Genomic DNA, 26,101 nt, shown 5'->3' with positions numbered 1-26,101 from the left:
TCAAGCATGTCTGATGTAAAAACATATGAATGAAATCCATATAGTTTTTGAAAAAAATAAAAAGGACCTATACCTTATTGACAGCCCTCGTATAGTGTGCCCCCTGTGTTGTTAGTTGTTTGTCATTTTTAGATCAAAGTGTAATGACCAGTGGTAGGCACAGTTCTGCTTATCAACTAACGGCTAATTACTGATGATAACTTTTTTCCTTTGCGGATTAGCTTTTCAGATAATTCTGAAAGCCATTAGTGGACCAAAAGCTTCCACTAAATCGAGTTCTGCTATCTTAAAGTCATCTAACATTTTTTTAATCAATATAATTTTAGTCATCAAAAACATTTGCAAACCCTAAAATCCTACATTTTTTTTTCCTGATGGACTTTATACACTAATCCAGTCATCAAAATTGACAGTGCGTGATGGCAACAAGCATCACCAATAAGATAGAGCAACAGGTCAAGCCACAGTAAATGTATTGATAAGATATTTCCATATATTTTATTTCTTATTCTTTTAATGCTTTGTTAATTTAATTATTATCTACATCTTGATCATGTGATCTTGGCATGCTCCGTCCAAAATGGCATCACTCTTCAATCTGGATAGCTATGCTACTGAGAATGAGATGCTGAGATCCTCACACTGAAAAATGACATTGAGCTCAAATCCAGAGCAACACCTGTCATGAATGTCCAATTCTGGAATCTAATGCAGAAAGAGAAGTACCCCAACCTCAGTCAAACTGCACAGAATTTGACTGCATTTTTTGGATTGACATGTCTGCCTTTTCACGTATGAAAATCATCAAGTCAAAATACAGATCCGCCTTGACTGATGACCACCTTGCGGCTGTCACTCAGCTCCTACTGTCCTGACTGAGACTAGCTGCCTCCTCTCAGTGCCAGAAGTCCCACTAAGGTACAGAACAATTTTTTTTCCAAATTGAATTAGACATTGTATTATTTGGGTTGTTTGTTGTTGTGTTATTACAGGCCAGTCCTAGGCCTGCTTGTGCTTATTCTTTGCACCATGCACATTTGCATCAGTAATGTATTATTATTGTTAAAACTTTATCTTTGTGCCAAGAAAATGATGTTATTATATTGGTGCACAATAAACTGTCGCTACGCTATGGCCTTGACATGGCTTCCTAAATCTCGATACACTGTCAACTTTAAAAGTAGATCTTGATTCAAAAAAATGTGGGGTACCCAGTGGCGGTGCCAGGAAATTTTTGTTGAGGGAGCTGAGGGGGGACTGGGGTAAAAGTTGGAGGGGCTCCACAAAATGTCATTGAAATAAACAATATATAGTAAATTGCTTTATAAATGCCAAGGTATATGTTTTAGTCACCTGTACTCCTTTAAAATGTGGTATCAATGCACACACACATCATTTAGAATGATTGCAACTTCAGTACACTTGCACATAGGTATAAATAAAGATAAGTGAAATTTTAAGAGTGGCGGTAATAAATATTTAGGAAACCTAAATTTTTGGAGTATGGTGTTAAATTTGTCTCATTAATACTTGCAAATGCACAGAGGGTGATTTACAAATATCCTTTGATTTGTGCACGTGCTTTGTGATCCACAAACACAAATTTCTGATTTGTAACTTGTGTGTGGGTTTTTACAAATAAATGTTTATTTGCAAAACTGAAAATTCTGTTTGTGAAAGGTAATTCAGCATTGGTGAATCACCGAACACACACATTCATCACTTTGCTCAGTTATGCAATATTGAGACATTCTCAGCGCAAAACTGCAGTTGAGATCCACAAATATGTCAGTCGCTATTTACATTATTGGCAGAATTATTGGGGGGGCTGAGGGGGCTTGGCTCATTATTGGGTGGGCTTAAGCCCTTCCCAGCCCCCCCTTGGCGCCGCCACTGGGGGTACCTCTGCTTTATGGCAACCCTGAACAAAAGTTGGGCAGCCAACAGAGAAATAACTGACATTCTGTGATTAGATAAATGTTTTAAGGGGCAGCAAACAAGTGTTGCTCAGGATCTGTGTTTCAAATTAAGATAACTGCCACAATCATGAGAGAACTTTAACTATCAGCATTGCCTGTATTTATCAATATTAAGTGGAAAGACAGACTGATTAATAAACCAGCTGACCTTACCTTCCTTGGGTCCTTGAAGCTGTTCTTGCAAAAGAAAAAGAAAAAAAAAGTCACATACGCTGCTTTTTCTTCTTTTTAAATTGTGGACTATTCTGGCTTGTTCTGAATTCAAGGTAATTTCTCTTTTAAAAAGAAAAGCAGGTGCACACTTTGACCTAGATGCAGCATTTCATTTTGATCTTCCTGTCAGGTGGCTGTGGGTTTGCTGCTAAGTAGCACTGTGAGGTCAGAATATGGTGGCAGTAACAAATCCTGACTCGAGCTGGAGGCCGTCCTCTTAGCAGCAGGAAGTGTGGCTCTATGATATAGTATATGCTAATTATATGAAGCAGGACAGAAAACAAATGAGTCCTGCATGGGGATGATGATGATCCAGTAACCATCCTAAGCATGTAATATTGATGGGTTTTTTGTTTTTTTAAAAGAAACCAAGACACTGGGGAACTTCATTTAAACTCATTGTTTTAACATCTTCAAATCAAGTTTAAATATAACTTATTCATAACCTGAAACATTGTTGTGACATCACTAACTATGATGTGAAATCTGTGACTGAGTTACTTATTTTGCTTCATTTTGGAATATGGAAAAAAAAAAAAAATCAATCATTCATTCAATTACATAATGAGAAGCAAACTTGTTTCAAATTTCCAATAATGAGATCCAGAATTATGGTAAATAACAGTGTTTCATCTCATTGCTTTAAAAGGTTATTTCAAGCAGATGAAACAGCCAACAAACTGTTTATCAGAAATTTGGCAGAGAGTGAGGCCAAAGAGGAGGTTTATGGATGTGCCGTGGGAGGACATGCAGGTGGTTGGTGTGACAGAGGACGATGCAGAGGACAGGTTGAGATGGAGACTGATAATCTGCTGTAGTGAGTCTATCAGAACCAGTCAGATTTTTCATTTATATATAGCGCTAAATCACAACAAAGATCACCAAAGTTCTCATGGATTACTGTCTGCCCAAAAACTGAGCTGCAGTGACAGGAAGCAAAGACAAGGTTGCTAATGAAAACGCTGCACTAAACAAGAGGAGACCCACGTAAAATATCACTGTAAGTGTTTTCATCAGGATGACAAAAATACAAACAAAAACCCTACATTATGAGGCAATGTCCTTTACACCATTTGGGAGTGGAACCACAGTGGCTGTCAATGGCACTACAGTCTCAAACTCACAAGCTCTGAAACTGGATCTGGACTACCAGGATATTGTTCAGACCCCGGTGTGGTGCAGGATAACTCAGAAACTCTCTGGACTGATGGTGGTTCTGACAAGGTGTCAATCTGTGCTGGAGCATCAACCTCAGTGTGAGTTTCAAAAAGTAACCCTGTGAAATAAGCAATAGATTGTGACTGAAGTGTAACTTTACACTTAGGGCCCCAGATGTATGAGTCTCTCCAGTATTATGATGTACATAGCAACTTATGTTGTGAGTTGCAATATAAATTAACTGAATTGAACTAAATTGAAATGAAAATGAATTTAAATTACAGAATACAGAAAGGCAGAAATAATGAGTTTAAACACCACTAAGCACCATAACGAAAGTTCCAGCATTAAAAGTAGACTACCACCATACTCGTACAGTGCATCAGGAAAGTATTCACAGTGTCACTTTTTCCACATTTTGTTACTGTGCCTTATTCCAAAATGGATGAAATTCATTTTTTTCCACAAAATGATACACACAATACCCCATAATGTGAATGGGGTAAAAGGTGTGTGTGTGTATATATATATATATATATATATATATATATATATATATATATATATATATATATATATATATATATAATATTAGATTTTTGCAATTTAAAAAACTAAGACATCACATGTGCATATTCACAGCCTTTGCCATGAAGCTCAAAATTGGCCACTTGGCCACCATTCCTGCTACCTTCCGAATACACTGTATAGGCTTGAATTTCATCCTATTGTATTCTAAGTATGTACAACAAACACTAGGAAATCAGTCCATGAGCCAATAGTATCTGTGTGGGAACAAGCAAAAGTCTGAACCACACAGTCAGGCAGAGGGTGAAAACACTAAGATCTTACCTTGTAAGAAGTTTGAAGATTGGCAGGCAAAACTCAGTAAACACAGAGTCAACAAAGGTTGGCAATTGGGAGACTAACATGGAAAAATAATACGAGTGAACAGTTGTAGAAGCTAGACAATCTGGCTATTACAATGGCAATATCATATGGTGCATCAAGAAAACACAAAAGTTAAATCATCACCCCTTGAAGATGCCAGACCAGAATTATTTTCCTTCATGCACATCTTCATATGGTGCACTGCTGTTGATTGAAGTGGACTTGAAATCCGCCAACTGGTTTAGGAGTTGGGGGATTGAAGGTTATAATACAGTAATATATAATGTTTGCAGTGGCTATGATAATAGCGTGGAAGTACAATACAAAGAAAAAAGGTCCTAAACAGTATTAGGTGAATGAATGATCTGCGCCGAAAAAGCTGAGCTCAGCAAAATAGAAATGGACTATTTTCAGCATTTTGTTCTCTATTTAGTGACATTTGCTGCTGTTAAAAGAAAATAACTCAGATTGTTCTGTCTGAGTTATTTTCATTAGTTACTTCATCCAAACCATCAACATGTTTATTAGACCCCATTCCTACCAGGCTGCTCAAGGAAGGCCTACCATTATTTAATGCTTCGATCTTAAATATGATCAATCTATCTTTATTAGTTGGCTATGTACCACAGGCTTTTAAGGTGGCAGTAATTAAACCATTACTTAAAAAGCCATCACTTGACCCAGCTATCTTAGCTAATTATAGGCCAATCTCCAACCTTCCTTTTCTCTCAAAAATTATTGAAAGGGTAGTTGTTAAACAGCTAACTGATCATCTGCAGAGGAATGGTCTATTTGAAGAGTTTCAGTCAGGTTTTAGAATTCATCATAGTACAGAAACAGCATTAGTGAAGGTTACAAATGATCTTCTTATGGCCTCAGACAGTGGACTCATCTCTGTGCTTGTTCTGTTAGACCTCAGTGCTGCTTTTGATACTGTTGACCATAAAATTTTATTACAGAGATTAGAGCATGCCATAGGTATTAAAGGCACTGCGCTGCGGTGGTTTGAATCATATTTATCTAATAGATTACAATTTGTTCATGTAAATGGGGAATCTTCTTCGCAGACTAAGGTTAATTATGGAGTCCCACAAGGTTCTGTGCTAGGACCAATTTTATTCACTTTATACATGCTTCCCTTAGGCAGTATTATTAGACGGCATTGCTTAAATTTTCTTTGTTACGCAGATGATACCCAGCTTTATCTATCCATGAAGCCAGAGGACACACACCAATTAGCTAAACTGCAGGATTGTCTTACAGACATAAGGACATGGATGACCTCTAATTTCCTGCTTTTAAACTCAGATAAAACTGAAGTTATTGTACTTGGCCCCACAAATCTTAGAAACATGGTGTCTAACCAGATCCTTACTCTGGATGGCATTACCCTGACCTCTAGTAATACTGTGAGAAATCTTGGAGTCATTTTTCATCAGGATATGTCATTCAAAGCTCATATTAAACAAATATGTAAGACTGCTTTTTTGCATTTACGCAATATCTCTAAAATTAGAAAGGTCTTGTCTCAGAGTGATGCTGAAAAACTAATTCATGCATTTATTTCCTCTAGGCTGGACTATTGTAATTCATTATTATCAGGTTGTCCTAAAAGTTCCCTGAAAAGCCTTCAGTTAATTCAAAATGCTGCAGCTAGAGTACTGACGGGGACTAGAAGGAGAGAGCATATCTCACCCATATTGGCCTCTCTTCATTGGCTTCCTGTTAATTCTACAATAGAATTTAAAATTCTTCTTCTTACTTATAAGGTTTTGAATAGTCAAGTCCCTTCTTATCTTAGGGACCTCATAGTACCATATCAGCCCAATAGAGCGCTTCGCTCTCAGACTGCAGGCTTACTTGTAGTTCCTAGGGTTTGTAAGAGTAGAATGGGAGGCAGAGCCTTCAGCTTTCAGGCTCCTCTCCTGTGGAACCAGCTCCCAATTCGGATCAGGGAGACAGACACCCTCTCTACTTTTAAGATTAGGCTTAAAACTTTCCTTTTTGCTAAAGCTTATAGTTAGGGCTGGATCAGGTGACCCTGAACCATCCCTTAGTTATGCTGCTATAGACTTAGACTGCTGGGGGGTTCCCATAATGCATTGAGTGTTTCTTTCTCTTTTTGCTCTGTATGCACCACTCTGCATTTAATCATTAGTGATGCTTGCTCACAGGGGGTCGTTTTGACCGTTGGGGTTTTTCCGTAATTATTGGATGGCTTTGCCTTACAATATAAAGCGCCTTGGGGCAACTGTTTGTTGTGATTTGGCGCTATATAAATAAATTTGATTTGATTTGATTTAAATTGTGTGTGTACAAACGTTAATGTACAGTGAGGAAAATAAGTATTTGCACGCCCTGCGATTTTGCAAGTTCTCCCATTTAGAAATCACGGAGGGATCTGAAATTTTCATCTTAGGTGCATGTCCACTGTGAGAGACATAATCTTAAAAAAAAATAAAATAAAATAAAAATCTGGAAATCACAATGTATGATTTATATATATATATATATATATATATATATATATATATATATATATATATATATATATATATATATATATATAATTTATTTGTATGTTACTTCTGCAAATAAGTATTTGAACACCTGTGAAAATCAATGTTAATATTTGGTACAGTAGCCTTTGTTTGCAATTACAGAGGTCAAATGTTTCCTGTAGTTTTTCACCAGATTTGCACACACTGCAGCAGAGATTTTGGTCCACTCCTCCATACAGATCTTCTCTAGATCTTTCAGGTTTTGAGTTTCAGCTCCCTCCAAAGATTTTCTATTGAGTTCAGTTCTGGAGACTAACCAGGCCAGTCCAGGACCTTGAAATGCTTCTTACAGAGCCCCCCCCCCTCCCCCCTTAGTTGCCCTGGCTGTGTGTTTGGGGTCATTGTCATGCTGGAAGACCCAGCCACGACCCATCTTCAATGCTCTTACTGAGGAAAGGCAGTTGTTTGCCAAAATCTCACAATACATGACCCCATCCATCCTCCCTTCAATACATTGCAGTTGTCCTGTCCCCTTTGCAGAAGAGCACCCCCAGAGTATGATGTTTCCACCCCCATGCTTCACAGTTGGAATGGTTTTCTTGGGGTTGTTCTCATCCTCTAAACATGATGTGGAGTTGATTCCAAAAAGCTCTATTCTGGTCTCATCTGAACACATGACCATCTCCCATGCCTCCTCTGGATCATCCAGATGGTCACTGGTGAACTTCAAACAGGCCTGGACATGTGCTGGCTTGAGCAGGGGGACCTTGCTGCCCTGCAGGATTTTAAACCATGACAGCATCATGTGTTACTAATGTAATCTTTGTGACTGTGGTCCCAGCTCTCTTCAGGTCATTGACCAGGTCCTCCTGTGTAGTTCTGAGCTTTCTCAGAATCATCCTTACCCCACAAACTGAGATCTTGCATGGAATCCCAGACCGAGGGAGATTGACAGTCATCTTGTGTTTCTTCCACTTTCTAATAAATAATCATAACAGTTGTTGTCTTCTACCAAGCTGCTTGCCTGTTGTCCTGTAGTCCATCCCAGCCTTGTGCAGGTGTACAGTTTTGTCCTTGGTGCCCTTAGACAGCTTTTTGGTCTTGGCTATGGTGGACAGGTTGGAGTGTGATTGATTGAATGTGTGAACAGGTGTCTTTTATACGGGTAACAAGTTCAAACAGGTGCAATTAATACAGGTAAAGTGTGCAGAATAAGAGGGCTTCTTAAAGAAAAATTAACAGGTCTGTGTGAGCCAGAATTCTTGCTGGTTGGTAGGTGTTCAAATACTTATTTGCAGCAGTAACATACAAATAAATTATTTAAAAAAAATCATACATTGTGATTTCTGGATTTTTTTTTTTTTTTTTTTTTTTTTTTTAGATTATGTCTCTCACAGTGGACATGCACCTAAGATGAAAATTTCAGACCCCTCCATGATTTCTAAGTGGGAGAACTTGCAAAATCGCAGGGTGTTCAAATACTTATTTTCCTCATTGTACATCTTTGTTGCAGATGTTTATGTCCATATAAGCTACCTGAGCAGTGTGATTGGGGTGCCTATTTGTAGGAAAACAGTGCACACTCTATGTACAATAAAGCAGAATTTTAGCTTTTAAGTCAAATCAATAGTTGTGTATTTACATTGGTTTCATACTCACTCCCATTCTTTCCGTCTTGCCTGCGGTGTACTTTGGATCTTATGAGCCTGATGGGCTTTGATTATGTCCCTCTGCTCAATCAGGCCGCCCCGGCGCCTCTTGATCACATTTGGACTAATGGCCATGTCTCCATATACCCCATGCAGTCCTTCGCCGCTTCCATAAGACAAGGCCACATTGAGAGAGAGACATTTTTTTGGTAGCGGTGAAGCATGACTACACATGTGTGGCAGATAGAGGGTGTCCAAACTGGATGAGAGACTCTGGGACTCCGGAATGGAATGTGTCCCGGAGAACAAGCTTGGCTCATCAGCCAATCCTCCACGATGCTTCCGCCATGTCTCATAGTCTGCCGGGGGTGGATAGATAATCTGATGTCTGCTAGGGCACTTCATAGTCGGAGCCAAACCACTCACTGAACAATGTGGCCGTCTTGAGTCCCTTAGTGGCCCCAAAGCATTGTGATCCCCGGTCAGAGACTGAGAGCTGACCGAGCAGGAGCCCAGTTCTACCATGATCAGAAGGCTACCTGGGACTTCAGCACAGTGCTGCAGGAAGTATAGGAAAGCAAACAGAAGAAGGTGGGAACCAGAAAAAGAAAAAGTTAGACATTTGACATCAAACAAGAAAGAACCCAGTCATGGAGTCAAACATAATATGATAAAGTGGAGAATGAATGAATGAATGAATGAATGAAAACTGTTTATTTCAAACATTTGATACAACAACAATTACAAGATAGATCAGTAAAGACAACAACAAAAAAGTTCCTACTGTGTACCCAACATGTCCGAAAAGGGGTAGGGTGAAGCATCAGCTTATTTATCCCTACCCCTTCTTCCCCACAACCAGTAATACCCTTTGCCACATATACACATAGATTCCTACACACCTAAACCGATATCAATATATATATATATATATATATATATATATATATATATATATATATATATATATATATATATATATATATATATATACGAGGGCTGTCAATAAAGTAACGGTCCTTTTTCTTTTTTTCAAAAACTATATGGATTTCATTCATATGTTTTTACGTCAGACATGCTTGAACCCTCGTGCGCATACGTGAGTTTTTCCACGCCTGTCGGTGACGTCATTCGTCTGTGAGCACTCCTTGTGGGAGGAGTCGTCCAGCCCCTCGTCGGAATTCCTTTGTCTGAGAAGTTGCTGAGAGACTGGCGCGTTGTTTGATCAAAATTTTTTCTAAACCTGTGAGACACATCGAAGTGGACACGGTTCGAAAAATTAAGCTGGTTTTCAGTGAAAATTTTAACGGCTGATGAGAGATTTTGAGGTGATTCTGTCGCTTTAAGGACTTCCCACGGTGCGAGACATCGCTCAGCGCTCTCAGCCGCCGTCGTCAGCCTGTTCAAGCTGAAAACCTCCACATTTCAGGCTCTATTGATCCAGGACGTCGTGAGAGAACAGAGAAGATTCAGAAGAAGTCGGTTTCAGCATTTTATCCGGATATTCCACTGTTAAAGGAGATTTTTTTAATGAAAGACGTGCGGACGGATCCGCGCTTCGGGACGCAGCCGACGCGGTGCGGCGGCACAGGAAAAACACCTCCGTGTTGATAACCATTTGTAAAATCCAGGCGGCTTTTGATGGCTTTCAGTGGAGTGAGTATATGAGAAATTGTTTAACAGGCAGGACATGTTCCAACTTGTCCTTAAGGCTTTCAACAGAGGTGTTTTTCCTGTGGCGGAGCGTCGCAGCGGCTGCGTCCCGATGCGCGGACCCGTCCGCACGTCTTTCATTAAAAAAATCTCCTTTAACAGTGGAATATCCAGATAAAATCAATCAATCAATCAATCAATTTTTTTATATAGCGCCAAATCACAACAAACAGTTGCCCCAAGGCGCTTTATATTGTAAGGCAAGGCCATACAATAATTATGTAAAACCCCAACGGTCAAAACGACCCCCTGTGAGCAAGCACTTGGCTACAGTGGGAAGGAAAAACTCCCTTTTAACAGGAAGAAACCTCCAGCAGAACCAGGCTCAGGGAGGGGCAGTCTTCTGCTGGGACTGGTTGGGGCTGAGGGAGAGAACCAGGAAAAAGACATGCTGTGGAGGGGAGCAGAGATCAATCACTAATGATTAAATGCAGAGTGGTGCATACAGAGCAAAAAGAGAAAGAAACACTCAGTGCATCATGGGAACCCCCCAGCAGTCAAAGTCTATAGCAGCATAACTAAGGGATGGTTCAGGGTCACCTGATCCAGCCCTAACTATAAGCTTTAGCAAAAAGGAAAGTTTTAAGCCTAATCTTAAAAGTAGAGAGGGTGTCTGTCTCCCTGATCTGAATTGGGAGCTGGTTCCACAGGAGAGGAGCCTGAAAGCTGAAGGCTCTGCCTCCCATTCTACTCTTACAAACCCTAGGAACTACAAGTAAGCCTGCAGTCTGAGAGCGAAGCGCTCTATTGGGGTGATATGGTACTACGAGGTCCCTAAGATAAGATGGGACCTGATTATTCAAAACCTTATAAGTAAGAAGAAGAATTTTAAATTCTATTCTAGAATTAACAGGAAGCCAATGAAGAGAGGCCAATATGGGTGAGATATGCTCTCTCCTTCTAGTCCCCGTCAGTACTCTAGCTGCAGCATTTTGAATTAACTGAAGGCTTTTTAGGGAACTTTTAGGACAACCTGATAATAATGAATTACAATAGTCCAGCCTAGAGGAAATAAATGCATGAATTAGTTTTTCAGCATCACTCTGAGACAAGACCTTTCTGATTTTAGAGATATTGCGTAAATGCAAAAAAGCAGTCCTACATATTTGTTTAATATGCGCTTTGAATGACATATCCTGATCAAAAATGACTCCAAGATTTCTCACAGTATTACTAGAGGTCAGGGTAATGCCATCCACAGTAAGGATCTGGTTAGACACCATGTTTCTAAGATTTGTGGGGCCAAGTACAATAACTTCAGTTTTATCTGAGTTTAAAAGCAGGAATCGTGCAAAAAAAAAAAAAACTAAAAAAATTGTATAATCAGTAATAATAGGTTACAATCATATGCAACTGGATATAAAATTGTAGGTAATACTAAGAACTCTGATTATGTTTGAATTGTGGCTACAATTTTTAGAACTCATTTTCTAACTTTTGAAATCTAAATGGAAATCGAGGCCAAACATCGATAATAAAAGGCAGATCTTACTTGTGATTCAAGACAGAATTTTACAAATAAGGCTTCTGGTGCTGCTGCATAATTCCATCTGAGGTTCAGACCTTCAACCTGTCTGCCTTTGGGCGTTCAATTATTGCTAAATTACATGACGGTGAAGAGATCTAACTGCTGTGTTCCATTCAGCTCCAGCGGCACAGTAGCTGTCAGTGTGTTCAGTCACTTTGAAATATTACAGGCCCTCTGAGTACCACAACCAATTAGAAAATCTGTGGTGCAGCTCCTCAATACAAAAAACAACAACAAAAGATTAAATAACCAAAGTTGTTCAGGACTGCACAAATAGATCGAGGGGAGTGAAGAGTGAAATAGTCATTTTGTCAACCCATCTTTCCTTGATGCTTGTAGCATCCTTAAGAATTACTCAGATTTCCTAAACCAGAAAATATTTACACACAACAGATGTTGGTAAAACTCCAACAGAAGATTTTCTGTTACACTGCTTTCACTTGAGCCTTAAATAGACCACTCCAGTTTAGTTAGTAGGATGACAGAGTTATGATTTAAGCGCTCCTTTGTCAGCACATTTTCTAAATGCTGTGTGCTGTGAAGCTACAGTGTCAAGCAGAGAACACAGAAGATTTAGAGCACCAGGAAATAAGCAGTGTGGGTGAAATCCATTCATCAGTTTTGCTCATTGTCGTAAAATTCAGAGAGCTGTAAATTAAATTTTCCAGTAAGTGGACCCGTTGTTAGTGATTAGAAACTCTTGAGTTAATGATTATTTCACCTGCACAGGAAAGCTGCACTTCTTTGATCTCAAGACATCTCCAGCATTGCAGACTATAATTTATTTTATTTTTTTTAGGAAAAATAACACACTGAATTGGTAATATCTTCTGTGCACACCCTTGGGATGTGTAACATGATAAGAAAAAAGAATGAACAAACCTCATGAGCAATTTGTTTGTAGGACACATAAATTCAGCACCATTATTACACAAACAGAACATGCTCCAACATGTGAGTAAAAATAGAATAGAATGCCCTTTATTGTCATTATACAAAATGTACAACGAGATTGGAGGGAGCTCATTTTTTCAGTGCAAACAGATAAAGTGGAAAAAGGATAGTTATAAGTATGAAATCCTATAGGACAGTGCAATGATAATCTCTATGTACAAATATAAGATAAGAATATAAGATGATTGTATTGCACAAGGTAAATAAATACTGAGCAGCAGCAGCAGTCACAGTGATACATATATTACACACTGTACTTTATATTGATGACTGGGGTCGTTGCATGTATGAGTTCAGGGTAGTGATGACTCTCAGACAGAAACTGTTTTTTTGTTGTGAAAGTGTAGGAACACGGACCCACAACAGGGGGCGCAAATGAACGGACAATGGAGGAAGTCAAATAACAACACTTTACTGTTGTGAATAAGCACAACAAACACAGCAGATTACAATAATAGTCAATGAAGTCAATTCACAAAAATGTGTCGCGTGGGCAGGCTCGAAGATAAGAGACGTCTGTCCAAAGCAGAACCGGAACCACACGATTTCCTCCGTCACCGAACCCCGGGAATACTGGAGCCGCCAAGTCCCGAACTCCCAGGTGGCCACTGCCTCCGCTTGTCGGATCTGGTACTGCTGGCGAGGAACAAAAACAGTTAGATGTGGGTGCGTCTGCACCCAGCAACACGTATGGTGGAAAACCACCTCCACCTCTCGTCGGAAAAAAGGAAACAAAATATCTGCTATCCAACACACAAAGCAACAGGTATTCCTGTCAGGAAGACAACAAAGTCGACTGAGTACGTTACCTCCTCGGTAGAGCGATATCTCGGCAAAGAGGTGGAGATGTCGTCTTGCTGATATACCACTGAAGATCAGATGATGACAGCTGTCACCCCGGCTGCTCCTGTGAGGCGGCAGCGCCCTCTTGTGCCTGGAGCCCGCACTCCAGGCAGGGTGCCCTCTGGTGGTGGTGGGCCAGCAGTACCTCCTCTTCAGTGGCCCACACAACATTTTTAGTCTGTTTGTCCTTGCTTTGATGCGCCTGCCAGAGGGCAACAGGCCAAACAGCTGGGATCTGGGATGTGAACTGTCCTTGATGATGTTCTGAGCTCTGCTGAGGCGCCAGGTGGTGTAGATGTCTGTCATGGAGGGGACAGGACAGCCAACAATCCTCTGTGTTGCTTTGACTATCCTCTGAAGCCTCGTTTTGTTTGCAGCTTCCGTACCATGTGGAAACACAATACGTCAGCAGGCTCTCAATGGATGAGAGGTAGAAGACCAGCAGCAGCTTGCTGTCCAGGTTGTTCTTCTTGAGGATTTTCAGGAAGTGTAGATGCTGCTGGGCCTTCTTAATGACAGCTGAGATGCAGCCTGTCCAAGAGAGGTCATCGAAGATCTGGACTGCCAGAAACCTGAATGTGTGGACCCTTTCCACACTGTGAGGCAACAGTGCTAACCAGTAAGCCACCATCCAGCCCAACTTGATGTAGTCCAGTACTGTTGTTGTGAATGTTTCCAGATCCTGGTGTTCAAAATGGTCCAAGTCTCTGTGTTGGAGGCAGTCCTGAAGTTCACTGAGTGCATTCTCAGGCCAGGCTCTTATAGTCTTTGTGGTGGGCCTGGATCTGCATCAGTGGGGGGGGTATATGCAGGGAGAGATGGTCTGACTGGCCGAGGTGGGGGAGGGGCATTGCTCTGAAACCATACTTGATGTTAGAGTACACATGATCATGACACTTGACATGCTGGTGGAACTTGGGGAGTACAGTCTGTAAACTGGTCTTATTAAAGTCCCCAGTTATAATGCAGACGAGAGAGCGCCATGCTAGCATTAGCATCCGGCGGGATGTAAACATCAGTGACTATCACAACTGTTAGCTCTCTCAGTAGAAAATAAGGTCAGCATGTAACACACATGTACTCTATGTCGGGGGAACAGTGCTTCTCAATGACCATGCTATTGTTCCACCAATCCTCATGCACATAAATACAGAGGACCCCACCTCTGCTCTTACCAGAGTCCTCAGTCCGATCCCAGTGGTGCAGAGAGCGCCCAGCTAGCTGCATAATAGCATTGGGGATCCTCGGGTTAAGCCAGGTCTCTGTGATGATTAGGACACAGCACTCTCAAACGTAGTGATTTCCCGCAAGTTGAAATTCCAGGTCACCCATTTTGAGAGCGATGGATCTGGCGCTGGTGAGATAAAGGCTCGGCAGAGGTGGCTTGTGTGCATGGTTCCTTGGCCTTAGCAGTAGGCCGCATCTGCTGGCCCACTATTGTTTCCTCTCCCTCTGCCACGTGTGCTGCCTTCTAGACCCGATAACAATCCACGGGGAACCTGGCGTTCTCGTTAATTCATATGGGATGTTGTGTTGTCGTGAAAGTCTCTCAAAACTGCCACCTTGTGTCAGTCGCCGATGTCCACAAGGTCGTGGTGGGTGTAGTGGTGGAAGTGCACGCACATAGGGTCCACAAACAAAAATAAAATGCAAAAGAGAGCACTAAAAGTGAGAGCTGAGAGCTGTGAGCCACTGCGTCTGAGTGCACCACAGTCTTGGTTATTATGTAATTTCTTGGCACGTTTGCTTGTCTCTTGGTTTTTATGTTAGCAACATGTTTGAACAAGAGTGCTCTGAGAGCCTAATATCCACCTCTGGCAAATGCTCCTTCGGTGCAAGTGCCTTGTTATATTCTGATAACATTTCAAGGGATCTGATAGTTGATTTCAGAATACAGACATCAACTCATGAAACTGGCAGTGTCTAACTTTGTTGATCAAGGGCCATAACTTTGCCAAAATCTGTCAATCTTGAACAATATTACAATATGCGTATTACCAACCTATAACAAGGAATTCTACCACGTTTTACAAAATTCCTACTAAAAATGTGAGGAGTGGATTTCAGAATAAAGACAAGCCACTCGTGAAACTGAAGGAGGCTAGATTTGTTAACCAAGGGCCGTCACTCTGGTAAAATGGGCCTAACTTTTGCCTTCTTGCTCTTGGTCGGGACGGTCGCATTTTTCTCTCCTCCTCCCTCCCCAACTTTCCTGCTACTGCAGCGTGTTTTGTCTGTGAGGTTGCCAGCCCTGCTCCTCTGGAAAACGGCAAAATGGATCTGATCAAGTGGTCTCTGAACGCAATTGATACTATTTTTTCCACAAGACATTCGGGTAGCGGAAGACCCGACCTGTCCTACCGGGTTACGTGATGGACAGCTGGCGGAGGTGGCAAGTCATGTGCCTGTACACATTGTCTGTGGAGGACGTTGAAGATGTTTACTTATTTGGAGCTGTGGTGACCGGGTTTCTGCTGTGTGGGGCGGCCATAGCACTGGTTTACCGGAAAATTAAGAAGGTGGAGGCGGCATTAATTGGCCCCACATGATTGATTCGATTGGAAGGGCAGTGTCAACTCAGTCGGCGTGTGTCAACCGCACATTGGAATGTATCTCGGGGAGAATGGCTGCACTGGAAAACCGCTTTGATCGTCAGTAAGACCACATCTCCTCTATTCAGATGTATTTGGGAGCCACTCTGAAGTTTCAGACTGTGGAATCTGCCAGGTGTATGTTAATCTGGATATCTATTTGGTTTCCAAACACCAGTGAGTGGAGTTGATTTCAGAATGCTTGTACCCTTTTTGGAACAGACACACAGATGGACAAACAGCAATCATCATGACATAGTCCCAATCCTGGCCTTCGGCCAGTAGAGGATAAAAACCATTGATTTCTATGTAATCCACTAGATGGAGACTGCGGCGATCTGCTCATTTGCTGGCTGTTGCCAGAGCGCCGCCATCTTGGTTAGCGTCTGACAACCAGACAACAAGAAATCAATGTGGACATATGTTCTTAAGAGAGTTTCACCATAAATTTGCATTTTCCATGCTGTTACATTTATTCAAACTCAGTGCCACATTTGTACAGCCACTATTTGTCAAAACAAATACAGAAGCAGATTAGATTTATATAATAGACTAGGATGAATTTGTTTGTCCCAGTCCAGATAGAAAATAATACCATCAGCTTGTCAAACACACAAGATACTAGTCTGAGCCTTAATTAATTTAATTAATTTCATTATGAAGTGAAATATGGGAAATAATCAGAGGTGAAAGTAAGAGCTTCACACGCTCGCATCATATTAAAGATATTAATATTAAAGTCTGCTCTTAACCCACCTGCAGCGCCACTTTTACGGAGCGCTTCTCTGTGAAAATATCAAATAATATAAATAAATAAATGAAACAACCACGCCAGCCAGGGTAAAAGTAAGATTATTCAATCATTTCTGGACCAATTTAAAAGAAATCTGAAAACGCTAGACTGGACTATTCACTATATCACAGAGAAATTAACCTCATTCGTGTATATTCTTATATTAGTAGAACATACAAAGTTAAAGAGACTGTCATGTGACCCACCAAATTGAGAGAAAAAACATTTCCATTCTATGAATCTGACAGAATATCTCAGGATGGAAAACCTGATCTGAAGAAAAAAAAACCGAGGCTAATTAAAAAGGGATAAATTGAAACTTATGAAAGTGAGACTTCTAATTGAATCGCTAAAGGAATGGTGAGATATTTATCAGACAAACATTCAGGTAGGCAGCTGACGTCACTACAGAATACAGATAGACACAAAAATTAAATCATTTTCTAACCTTTTTTTTTGTAGCAATTTCAGTCATTTCCCCACATCATTTAATACACAACTTATGAAAGCTCACGTCACAATTAATTATTACAATCCGAATTCCAGTGAAGTTGGGACATTGTGGAAAATGTAATGCCATCTAGTGTATTAAATAGAAATCAATGATTAAAAACTACTTTAAAAAAATATTAGTAGATCAGTGAAAATTTGGGGAGTGACAGGCCTTGGGTCAAGGAAGAGTTGAATAAATTATGAGCCATGTGCTGACATGAGACCATTTTTAATTAATATTTCTACAGTATCTCTCAAAGTATTCTCATGATGCATCCCGTATGATATTGAATATTAAAAGTGTGATAGTTCATGCATATTCCTACAAATTTCAATGCGCATGTGCAATATGGGTTTTTGCTTTTAACATTCAGAAGTTAGGTTGTTCAACAGTTCTCATGATCTCCCCAAACTTTAGCCATTGCTTCAGCAGGTTAATAAGGAGCATCACAGTGGCATGAGCCAGCAGCATAACATGAAGCTTCTGTCCTACCACTGGCATGCGTCAAGTCTGGGAGCATGCACTGGTGGCGCTGATTTGTCGCATTTGGCACAGCATGGATCAACCTTGGATCCTTGGATCCCACAACTCTAACATAGCATCTATCTGCCACACCCATGTGAAGGGTATGCATCTCCTTTAGCCACTGGCATCCTCAGTAGGCACCTTATGTGCTTGGTCATGCACAGAGAAATCTGCCACAGGGCCAAAATGTCAAAGCTGGTGCCCTCTCACAATGCAAGTGATAATCTTGGTTTTAGTCTCCCTAAGTAACTGCTTGTTTGATACAAAGTCATTCCAGCTGTACACAGGCATGTCCTAAAGAGACCGAGCACCAAAGGCATCCAGTGGTTGCTTTACGTCAGTGGCTAGCATCCAAGTCTCACAGCCCTACAGTAGGATTGGTAACACTAGGACCATAAAAACTTGGAGCTTCTTTCTCCTGCTGAGATATCTTCATCACCAAACACGTTTTGTTCAGCAAACTCATGACTCCATAAGCTCTTCCGAGGTGTCTCTTGAACTCAAAGGCTATGGACAAAAAGACATGAATGTCACTGTCAAGATAAGTGAATGCCTCGACAAGTTCAACACTTTCACCATACAGACACATTACCAGTGGCTGAGTTTATAAAGTTACTGAAGTCCTGATACAGGACAAATGCAAACCCAGACACTCCTTAGTCAGCTTCTCAAGTGCTGCAATCATAGTATCCATTGACTCTGCAAAGATCACAGCATCATCCATGAAGTCAGTCAGTAAAGTTTTCCTTGCCAACAAAATCACCAAAATCACTGGTTCCAACAACGCTTCCCAACACTCAGTCCATGCAAGCATTGAATGGTGTAGGAGCCAGAACACATCCCTGAGGAACACCTGTTTTCCCTGGAAAAAACTCAGTCTTTGCCTCCACTCAGCACAGCACTCACAGTATTTGTATATAGGCTTTCCATGATGCCAGATCTTCTTAGGGATCCCACACATCCTCAAAATGTCCCTGAGGAGTCCCATCAGCTGAATAAAATGCTTTGCAAAAATCAACATGGGCCACAAAGAAGCACTGCCGATATCCACATTTGCATTGTATGATCACTCGCAAGGACAGACTATAGTCACTGGTTGACTTCTTAGGTGTGAAGCCAGACTGAATTGTATGGTTTGTTTTATATGTATCACATTGTGAGTGGTTGTATGGCTGTGCAATTCCTGTTAAAAACCAAATAAAGTTTGTAAAAAAAAAGAATAATCCTTGCAAACACCTTCCCTGGCACAGAGAGCAGTGTAATACCCCGATAGTTGTTACATTCCATGTAATCACCTTTTCAAGACTGGGACTATAACTTCTTTCTTTCAGTCTGTAGGGATGATACCCGTCTCCCACAATGAAATAAGGATGGTTTGCAATGCCAGGAGAAGAGCATCTCCACCTCTTTGCCAGTGCTAAAGATTCCTGGAGCTTACACTGCCTTCAGCTGTTGAACAGCCTTTGTGATCTGACCAACATTTGGTGTTTCAAAGTTTACTGGAGAGTCAGCCACAAGAACCCCATCACTGGAGATATCTAACATCCCAGCAGTAGGGCCAGTCTTAATACAACTGCTCGAAGTACCCAGCCAAATGTGACAGCAGAGGCATATGTAAGGACTGAACCATCTTCCACCATATCTGCAGTGGCACAAGGTGTAGATTTGGAGGAACAAAGTGCTTTGAGCCCTCTTTAAGCAGGTCGAGTTTCACTAGGCCACAGATGATGTCTGATCACACATTCATCTAATTTCTTAATGTTCTTTTTGTTCTGTTTTTTCTTGTAGCGTACAAGAAAAAGATTTGTCCCATTCTGTCTATGGCTGATGCTGAGACCCTGATCCATGCATTGATCTCTTCTAGATTGGACTACTGCAATGTTCTATTTTCTGGTTTACCACAGTCCAGCATTAGGACTCTCCAATTGGTTCAAAATGCTGCGGCCAGACTTTTGACATGAAGCAGAAAGTTTAATCACATTACACCCATTTTGGCATCCCTTCACTGGTACTGGTACTGGTTCTGCTACTAGTCTATGAACCTGTTCACGGACTGGCACCTCCCTACCTAGCTGACATAATTAAACCTTACATACCGGCCCGGGCTTTGTACTCTCAGGGTCCAGGACTACTTTGTGTCCCTAAGGTGAATAAGACGTCTGCAGGTCATAGAGCTTTCGCTTATTGTGCCCCTGTTCTGTGGAATGATCTCCCTGCTTCAATAAAACAGTCAGATTCTGTGGTGACTTTCAAGTCCAGACTTAAGACGCACTTATTTTCCCTTTCCTATGGTTAGCATGCTGGTATAGTTTTGTTTTATGCTTACTCTTTTAATTATTTTTATTAGGAACCGGAGCGTGCCGCGGCCTCAACTTTACCTAAATTCTGGGTATTTTAGTGAAGCTTAGGGCTAATGGCCAGCGATCACCTTAGTATTTCCTGTTTTTCTTGTTTAATACCAACAAATAATATTGTATTTCTTGTCTTTCTGATGTCTGATTCTGGGTTTTTTTTTCTCTCTGTTTAAGGTGCAGCTCCATCCAGAGATGGGTGTGGTATTTATGCTGGAGACCCTCCTGTCCTGTGCACCAACAGCATTTCCTGTATATTCGTTTTGTGAATTGTTCTGTAATTTATGTCTGTAGCATGGCCCAAGCAGAGGGTCACCCCTTTGAGTCTGGTCTGCTTGAGGTTTCTTCCTCAGAGGGAGTTTTTCCTTACCACTGCTGCTCTGGGGGTTAGTAAGGTTAGACCTTTCTTGTGTGAAATGCCTTGAGGCAACTCTGTTGTGATTTGGTGCTATATAAATGAAAATAAATTGAAATTGTACTAACCAGATGCTGCACTGCTTAGCTTCTGAGATCTGACGGGATCAGGTTTACACAGAGCAGACCACCTATAATCTAAATCCACTATATATATATAAAATGGACAAAATCCGCCATTTGTATAAAATAGACAAAATCCTTTATTTGTGCATAACGCATTATGTAGTTAGTCAGGAGATGGCGAACAATCTATGCGGAATTCCCAGCACCAATTAAGCTTACGTATTTCCTTGAAAAAAATGTCTGACCTTGAATAGGGGCTCCCTCATTTAATGGCCGGGTCAAAACTTTGTCTGAAAAAATAAACACCTGCCTTAAATAAGCGCCAAGCATTAGGTGCATTAAAAGTATTACATTTAGTCGAGTCACGCTTTTTCCAAGTCCATTGCAGAGTGGTACCTTAATATCCTAAAGCCTGATTTATGCTTCTACAACTCCATAACTCCTTGGCCATGGAATGATGCTGACATGTGCATGACTTTTAAAGTTCTCCATCGCATTGGTGGAGGAACAGTGCACACAGGAACCACAGGAACAGTGCTTTCTCTGGATCAATTTGTCCCTCAACAAGCTCCACTTCTTTATACAATCATCAACCTCCATACCAATGGTACCATACATACAATTTCCCTCCATGAATTGCGGGTCATTTGAGCATCTTTATCCAACTCAGTGTTGTATTGTTGTTGTATTGAGTCAGGTCATATTTGCAGAGTTTTCTGCCAAACAGGCCTGTATTTGAACTTCACTCACTCATCACTCATCTTCAACTGCTTATCCGAGATTGGGTTGTGGAGGCAACAGCTCTAGCAGGGAACCCCAGACTTCCCTCTCCCGTGCCACATTGCCCACCTCTGACTATGGAGTCCCGAGGCGTTCCCAGGCCAGTGTGGAGATAGAATCTCTCCACCTAGTCCTGGGTCTTTCCCAGAGTCTCCTCCCACGTGGACGTGCCTGGAACACCTCTCAAGGAAGGAGCCCAGAAAGCATCCTTACCAGATGCCTGAACCACCTCAGCCAGCTCCTTTCAATGCGAAGGAGCAGTGGCTCTACTCCGAGCTCCCCACAGATGACCGAACGTCTCACCCTATCTCTAAGGGAGACACCAGCCACCCTCCTAAGGAAACCCATTTTGGCCGCTTGTACCCGCGATCTAGTTCTTTCGGTCATGACCCAACCCTATGACCATAGGTGAGAGTAGAAAGGAAGATTGACCAGTAGAAGCACTGATGACACCCTGGGCCCACCAAACTGGAACTCCTCCTCCCCCCAACTATGCTTTGATATCCTGTCCATGAATATTACAAACAGGATTGCTGACAAGGCGCATCCCTGGCGGAGGCCAACCCCCACCGGAAACAAGTCCAACTTACTGCCAAGCACTCAAGCACAGCTCTTGCTTTGTGAGTACAGAGATTGGATGGCCCTGAGAAGGGACCCCCTCACTCCATATTCCCACAGTATCTCCTGGGGTACCCAATCATACGCCTTCTCCAAATCCACAAACACATGTAGACTGCATGGGCATACTCCCAGGCACCCTCTAGAATCCTTGTGAGAGTGAAGAGCTGGTTGTTCAATTCAATCAATTCAATCAATTTTTTTATATAGTGCCAAATCACAACAAACAGTTGCCCCAAGGCGCTTTATATTGTAAGGCAAGGCCATACAATAATTATGTAAAACCCCAACGGTCAAAACGACCCCCTGTGAGCAAGCACTTGGCTACAGAGGGAAGGAAAAACTCCCTTTTAACAGGAAGAAACCTCCAGCAGAACCAGGCTCAGGGAGGGGCAGTCTTCTGCTGGGACTGGTTGGGGCTGAGGGAGAGAACCAGGAAAAAGACATGCTGTGGAGGGGAGCAGAGATTGATCACTAATGATTAAATGCAGAGTGGTGCATACAGAGCAAAAAGAGAAAGAAACAGTGCATCATGGGAACCCCCCAGCAGTCTAAGTCTATAGCAGCATAACTAAGGGATGGTTCAGGGTCACCTGATCCAGCCCTAACTATAAGCTTTAGCAAAAAGGAAAGTTTTAAGCCTAATCTTAAAAGTAGAGAGGGTGTCTGTCTCCCTGATCTGAATTGGGAGCTGGTTCCACAGGAGAGGAGCCTGAAAGCTGAAGGCTCTGCCTCCCATTCTACTCTTACAAACCCTAGGAACTACAAGTAAGCCTGCAGTCTGAGAGCGAAGCGCTCTATTGGGGTGATATGGTACTATGAGGTCCCTAAGATAAGATGGGACCTGATTATTCAAAACCTTATAAGTAAGAAGAAGAATTTTAAATTCTATTCTAGAATTAACAGGAAGCCAATGAAGAGAGGCCAATATGGGTGAGATATGCTCTCTCCTTCTAGTCCCCGTCAGTACTCTAGCTACAGCATTTTGAATTAACTGAAGGCTTTTTAGGGAACTTTTAGGACAACCTGATAATAATGAATTACAATAGTCCAGCCTAGAGGAAATAAATGCATGAATTAGTTTTTCAGCATCACTCTGAGACAAGACCTTTCTGATTTTAGAGATATTGCGTAAATGCAAAAAAGCAGTCCTACATATTTGTTTAATATGCGCTTTGAATGACATATCCTGATCAAAAATGACTCCAAGATTTCTCACAGTATTACTAGAGGTCAGGGTAATGCCATCCAGAGTAAGGATCTGGTTAGACACCATGTTTCTAAGATTTGTGGGGCCAAGTACAATAACTTCAGTTTTATCTGAGTTTAAAAGCAGGAAATTAGAGGTCATCCATGTCTTTATGTCTGTAAGACAATCCTGCAGTTTAGCTAATTGGTGTGTGTCCTCTGGCTTCATGGATAGATAAAGCTGGGTATCATCTGCGTAACAATGAAAATTTAAGCAATACCGTCTAATAATACTGCCTAAGGGAAGCATGTATAAAGTGAATAAAATTGGTCCTAGCACAGAACCTTGTGGAACTCCATAATTAACTTTAGTCTGTGAAGAAGATTCCCCATTTACATGAACAAATTGTAATCTATTAGACAAATATGATTCAAACCACCGCAGCGCAGTGCCTTTAATACCTATGGCATGCTCTAATCTCTGTAATAAAATTTTATGGTCAACAGTATCAAAAGCAGCACTGAGGTCTAACAGAACAAGCACAGAGATGAGTCCACTGTCCGAGGCCATAAGAAGATCATTTGTAACCTTCACTAATGCTGTTTCTGTACTATGATAAATTCTAAAACCTGACTGAAACTCTTCAAATAGACCATTCCTCTGCAGATGATCAGTTAGCTGTTTTACAACTACCCTTTCAAGAATTTTTGAGAGAAAAGGAAGGTTGGAGATTGGCCTATAATTAGCTAAGATAGCTGGGTCAAGTGATGGCTTTTTAAGTAATGGTTTAATTACTGCCACCTTAAAAGCCTGTGGTACATAGCCAACTAACAAAGATAGATTGATCATATTTAAGATCGAAGCATTAAATAATGGTAGGGCTTCCTTGAGCAGCCTGGTAGGAATGGGGTCTAATAAACATGTTGATGGTTTGGATGAAGTAACTAATGAAAATAACTCAGACAGAACAATCGGAGAGAAAGAGTCTAACCAAATACCGGCATCACTGAAAGCAGCCAAAGATAACGATACGTCTTTGGGATGGTTATGAGTAATTTTTTCTCTAATAGTTAAAATTTTGTTAGCAAAGAAAGTCATGAAGTCATTACTAGCTAAAGTTAATGGAATACTCAGCTCAATAGAGCTCTGACTCTTTGTCAGCCTGGCTACAGTGCTGAAAAGAAACCTGGGGTTGTTCTTATTTTCTTCAATTAGTGATGAGTAGAAAGATGTCCTAGCTTTACGGAGGGCTTTTTTATAGAGCAACAGACTCTTTTTCCAGGCTAAGTGAAGATCTTCTAAATTAGTGAGACGCCATTTCCTCTCCAACTTACGGGTTATCTGCTTTAAGCTACAAGTTTGTGAGTTATACCACGGAGTCAGGCACTTCTGATTTAAAGCTCTCTTTTTTAGAGGAGCTACAGCATCCAAAGTTGTCTTCAATGAGGATGTAAAACTATTGACGAGATACTCTATCTCACTTACAGAGTTTAGGTAGCTACTCTGCACTGTGTTGGTATATGGCATTAGAGAACATAAAGAAGGAATCATATCCTTAAACCTAGTTACAGCGCTTTCTGAAAGACTTCTAGTGTAATGAAACTTATTCCCCACTGCTGGGTAGTCCATCAGAGTAAATGTAAATGTTATTAAGAAATGATCAGACAGAAGGGAGTTTTCAGGGAATACTGTTAAGTCTTCTATTTCCATACCATAAGTCAGAACAAGATCTAAGATATGATTAAAGTGGTGGGTGGACTCATTTACTTTTTGAGCAAAGCCAATAGAGTCTAATAATAGATTAAATGCAGTGTTGAGGCTGTCATTCTCAGCATCTGTGTGGATGTTAAAATCGCCCACTATAATTATCTTATCTGAGCTAAGCACTAAGTCAGACAAAAGGTCTGAAAATTCACAGAGAAACTCACAGTAACGACCAGGTGGACGATAGATAATAACAAATAAAACTGGTTTTTGGGACTTCCAATTTGGATGGACAAGACTAAGAGTCAAGCTTTCAAATGAATTAAAGCTCTGTCTGGGTTTTTGATTAATTAATAAGCTGGAGTGGAAGATTGCTGCTAATCCTCCGCCCCGGCCCGTGCTACGAGCATTCTGACAGTTAGTGTGACTCGGGGGTGTTGACTCATTTAAACTAACATATTCATCCTGCTGTAACCAGGTTTCTGTAAGGCAGAATAAATCAATATGTTGATCAATTATTATATCATTTACCAACAGGGACTTAGAAGAGAGAGACCTAATGTTTAATAGACCACATTTAACTGTTTTAGTCTGTGGTGCAGTTGAAGGTGCTATATTATTTTTTCTTTTTGAATTTTTATGCTTAAATAGATTTTTGCTGGTTATTGGTAGTCTGGGAGCAGGCACCGTCTCTACGGGGATGGGGTAATGAGGGGATGGCAGGGGGAGAGAAGCTGCAGAGAGGTGTGTAAGACTACAACTCTGCTTCCTGGTCCCAACCCTGGATAGTCACGGTTTGGAGGATTTAAGAAAATTGGCCAGATTTCTAGAAATGAGAGCTGCTCCATCCAAAGTGGGATGGATGCCGTCTCTCCTAACAAGACCAGGTTTTCCCCAGAAGCTTTGCCAATTATCTATGAAGCCCACCTCATTTTTTGGACACCACTCAGACAGCCAGCAATTCAAGGAGAACATGCGGCTAAACATGTCACTCCCGGTCTGATTGGGGAGGGGCCCAGAGAAAACTACAGAGTCCGACATTGTTTTTGCAAAGTTACACACCGATTTAATGTTAATTTTAGTGACCTCCGATTGGCGTAACCGGGTGTCATTACTGCCGACGTGAATTACAATCTTACCAAATTTAC

At 41.2% G+C, this 26,101-nt stretch overlaps 1 protein-coding gene across 1 annotated transcript in view; it reads right to left on the bottom strand.

The window, feature by feature from the left end:
* Nucleotides 1-14,060, bottom strand: part of LOC117518078 — a 178,006-nt gene extending 163,946 nt beyond the window's left edge. The window contains exons 1-2 of the mRNA XM_034179142.1: nt 13,656-14,060; nt 8,402-8,949 (exon numbers count right to left, since the gene is read on the bottom strand). Of these exons, the coding sequence (XP_034035033.1) occupies nt 8,402-8,949; nt 13,656-14,060 (953 nt within the window). The remainder of the gene's footprint in view (nt 1-8,401; nt 8,950-13,655) is intronic.
* Nucleotides 14,061-26,101: the final 12,041 nt, after the last annotated feature.

Source organism: Thalassophryne amazonica, chromosome 10, assembly GCF_902500255.1.
Source record: "Thalassophryne amazonica chromosome 10, fThaAma1.1, whole genome shotgun sequence".
NCBI lineage: Eukaryota > Metazoa > Chordata > Actinopteri > Batrachoidiformes > Batrachoididae > Thalassophryne > Thalassophryne amazonica.
This window is presented reverse-complemented; position numbering and strand designations above follow the sequence as displayed.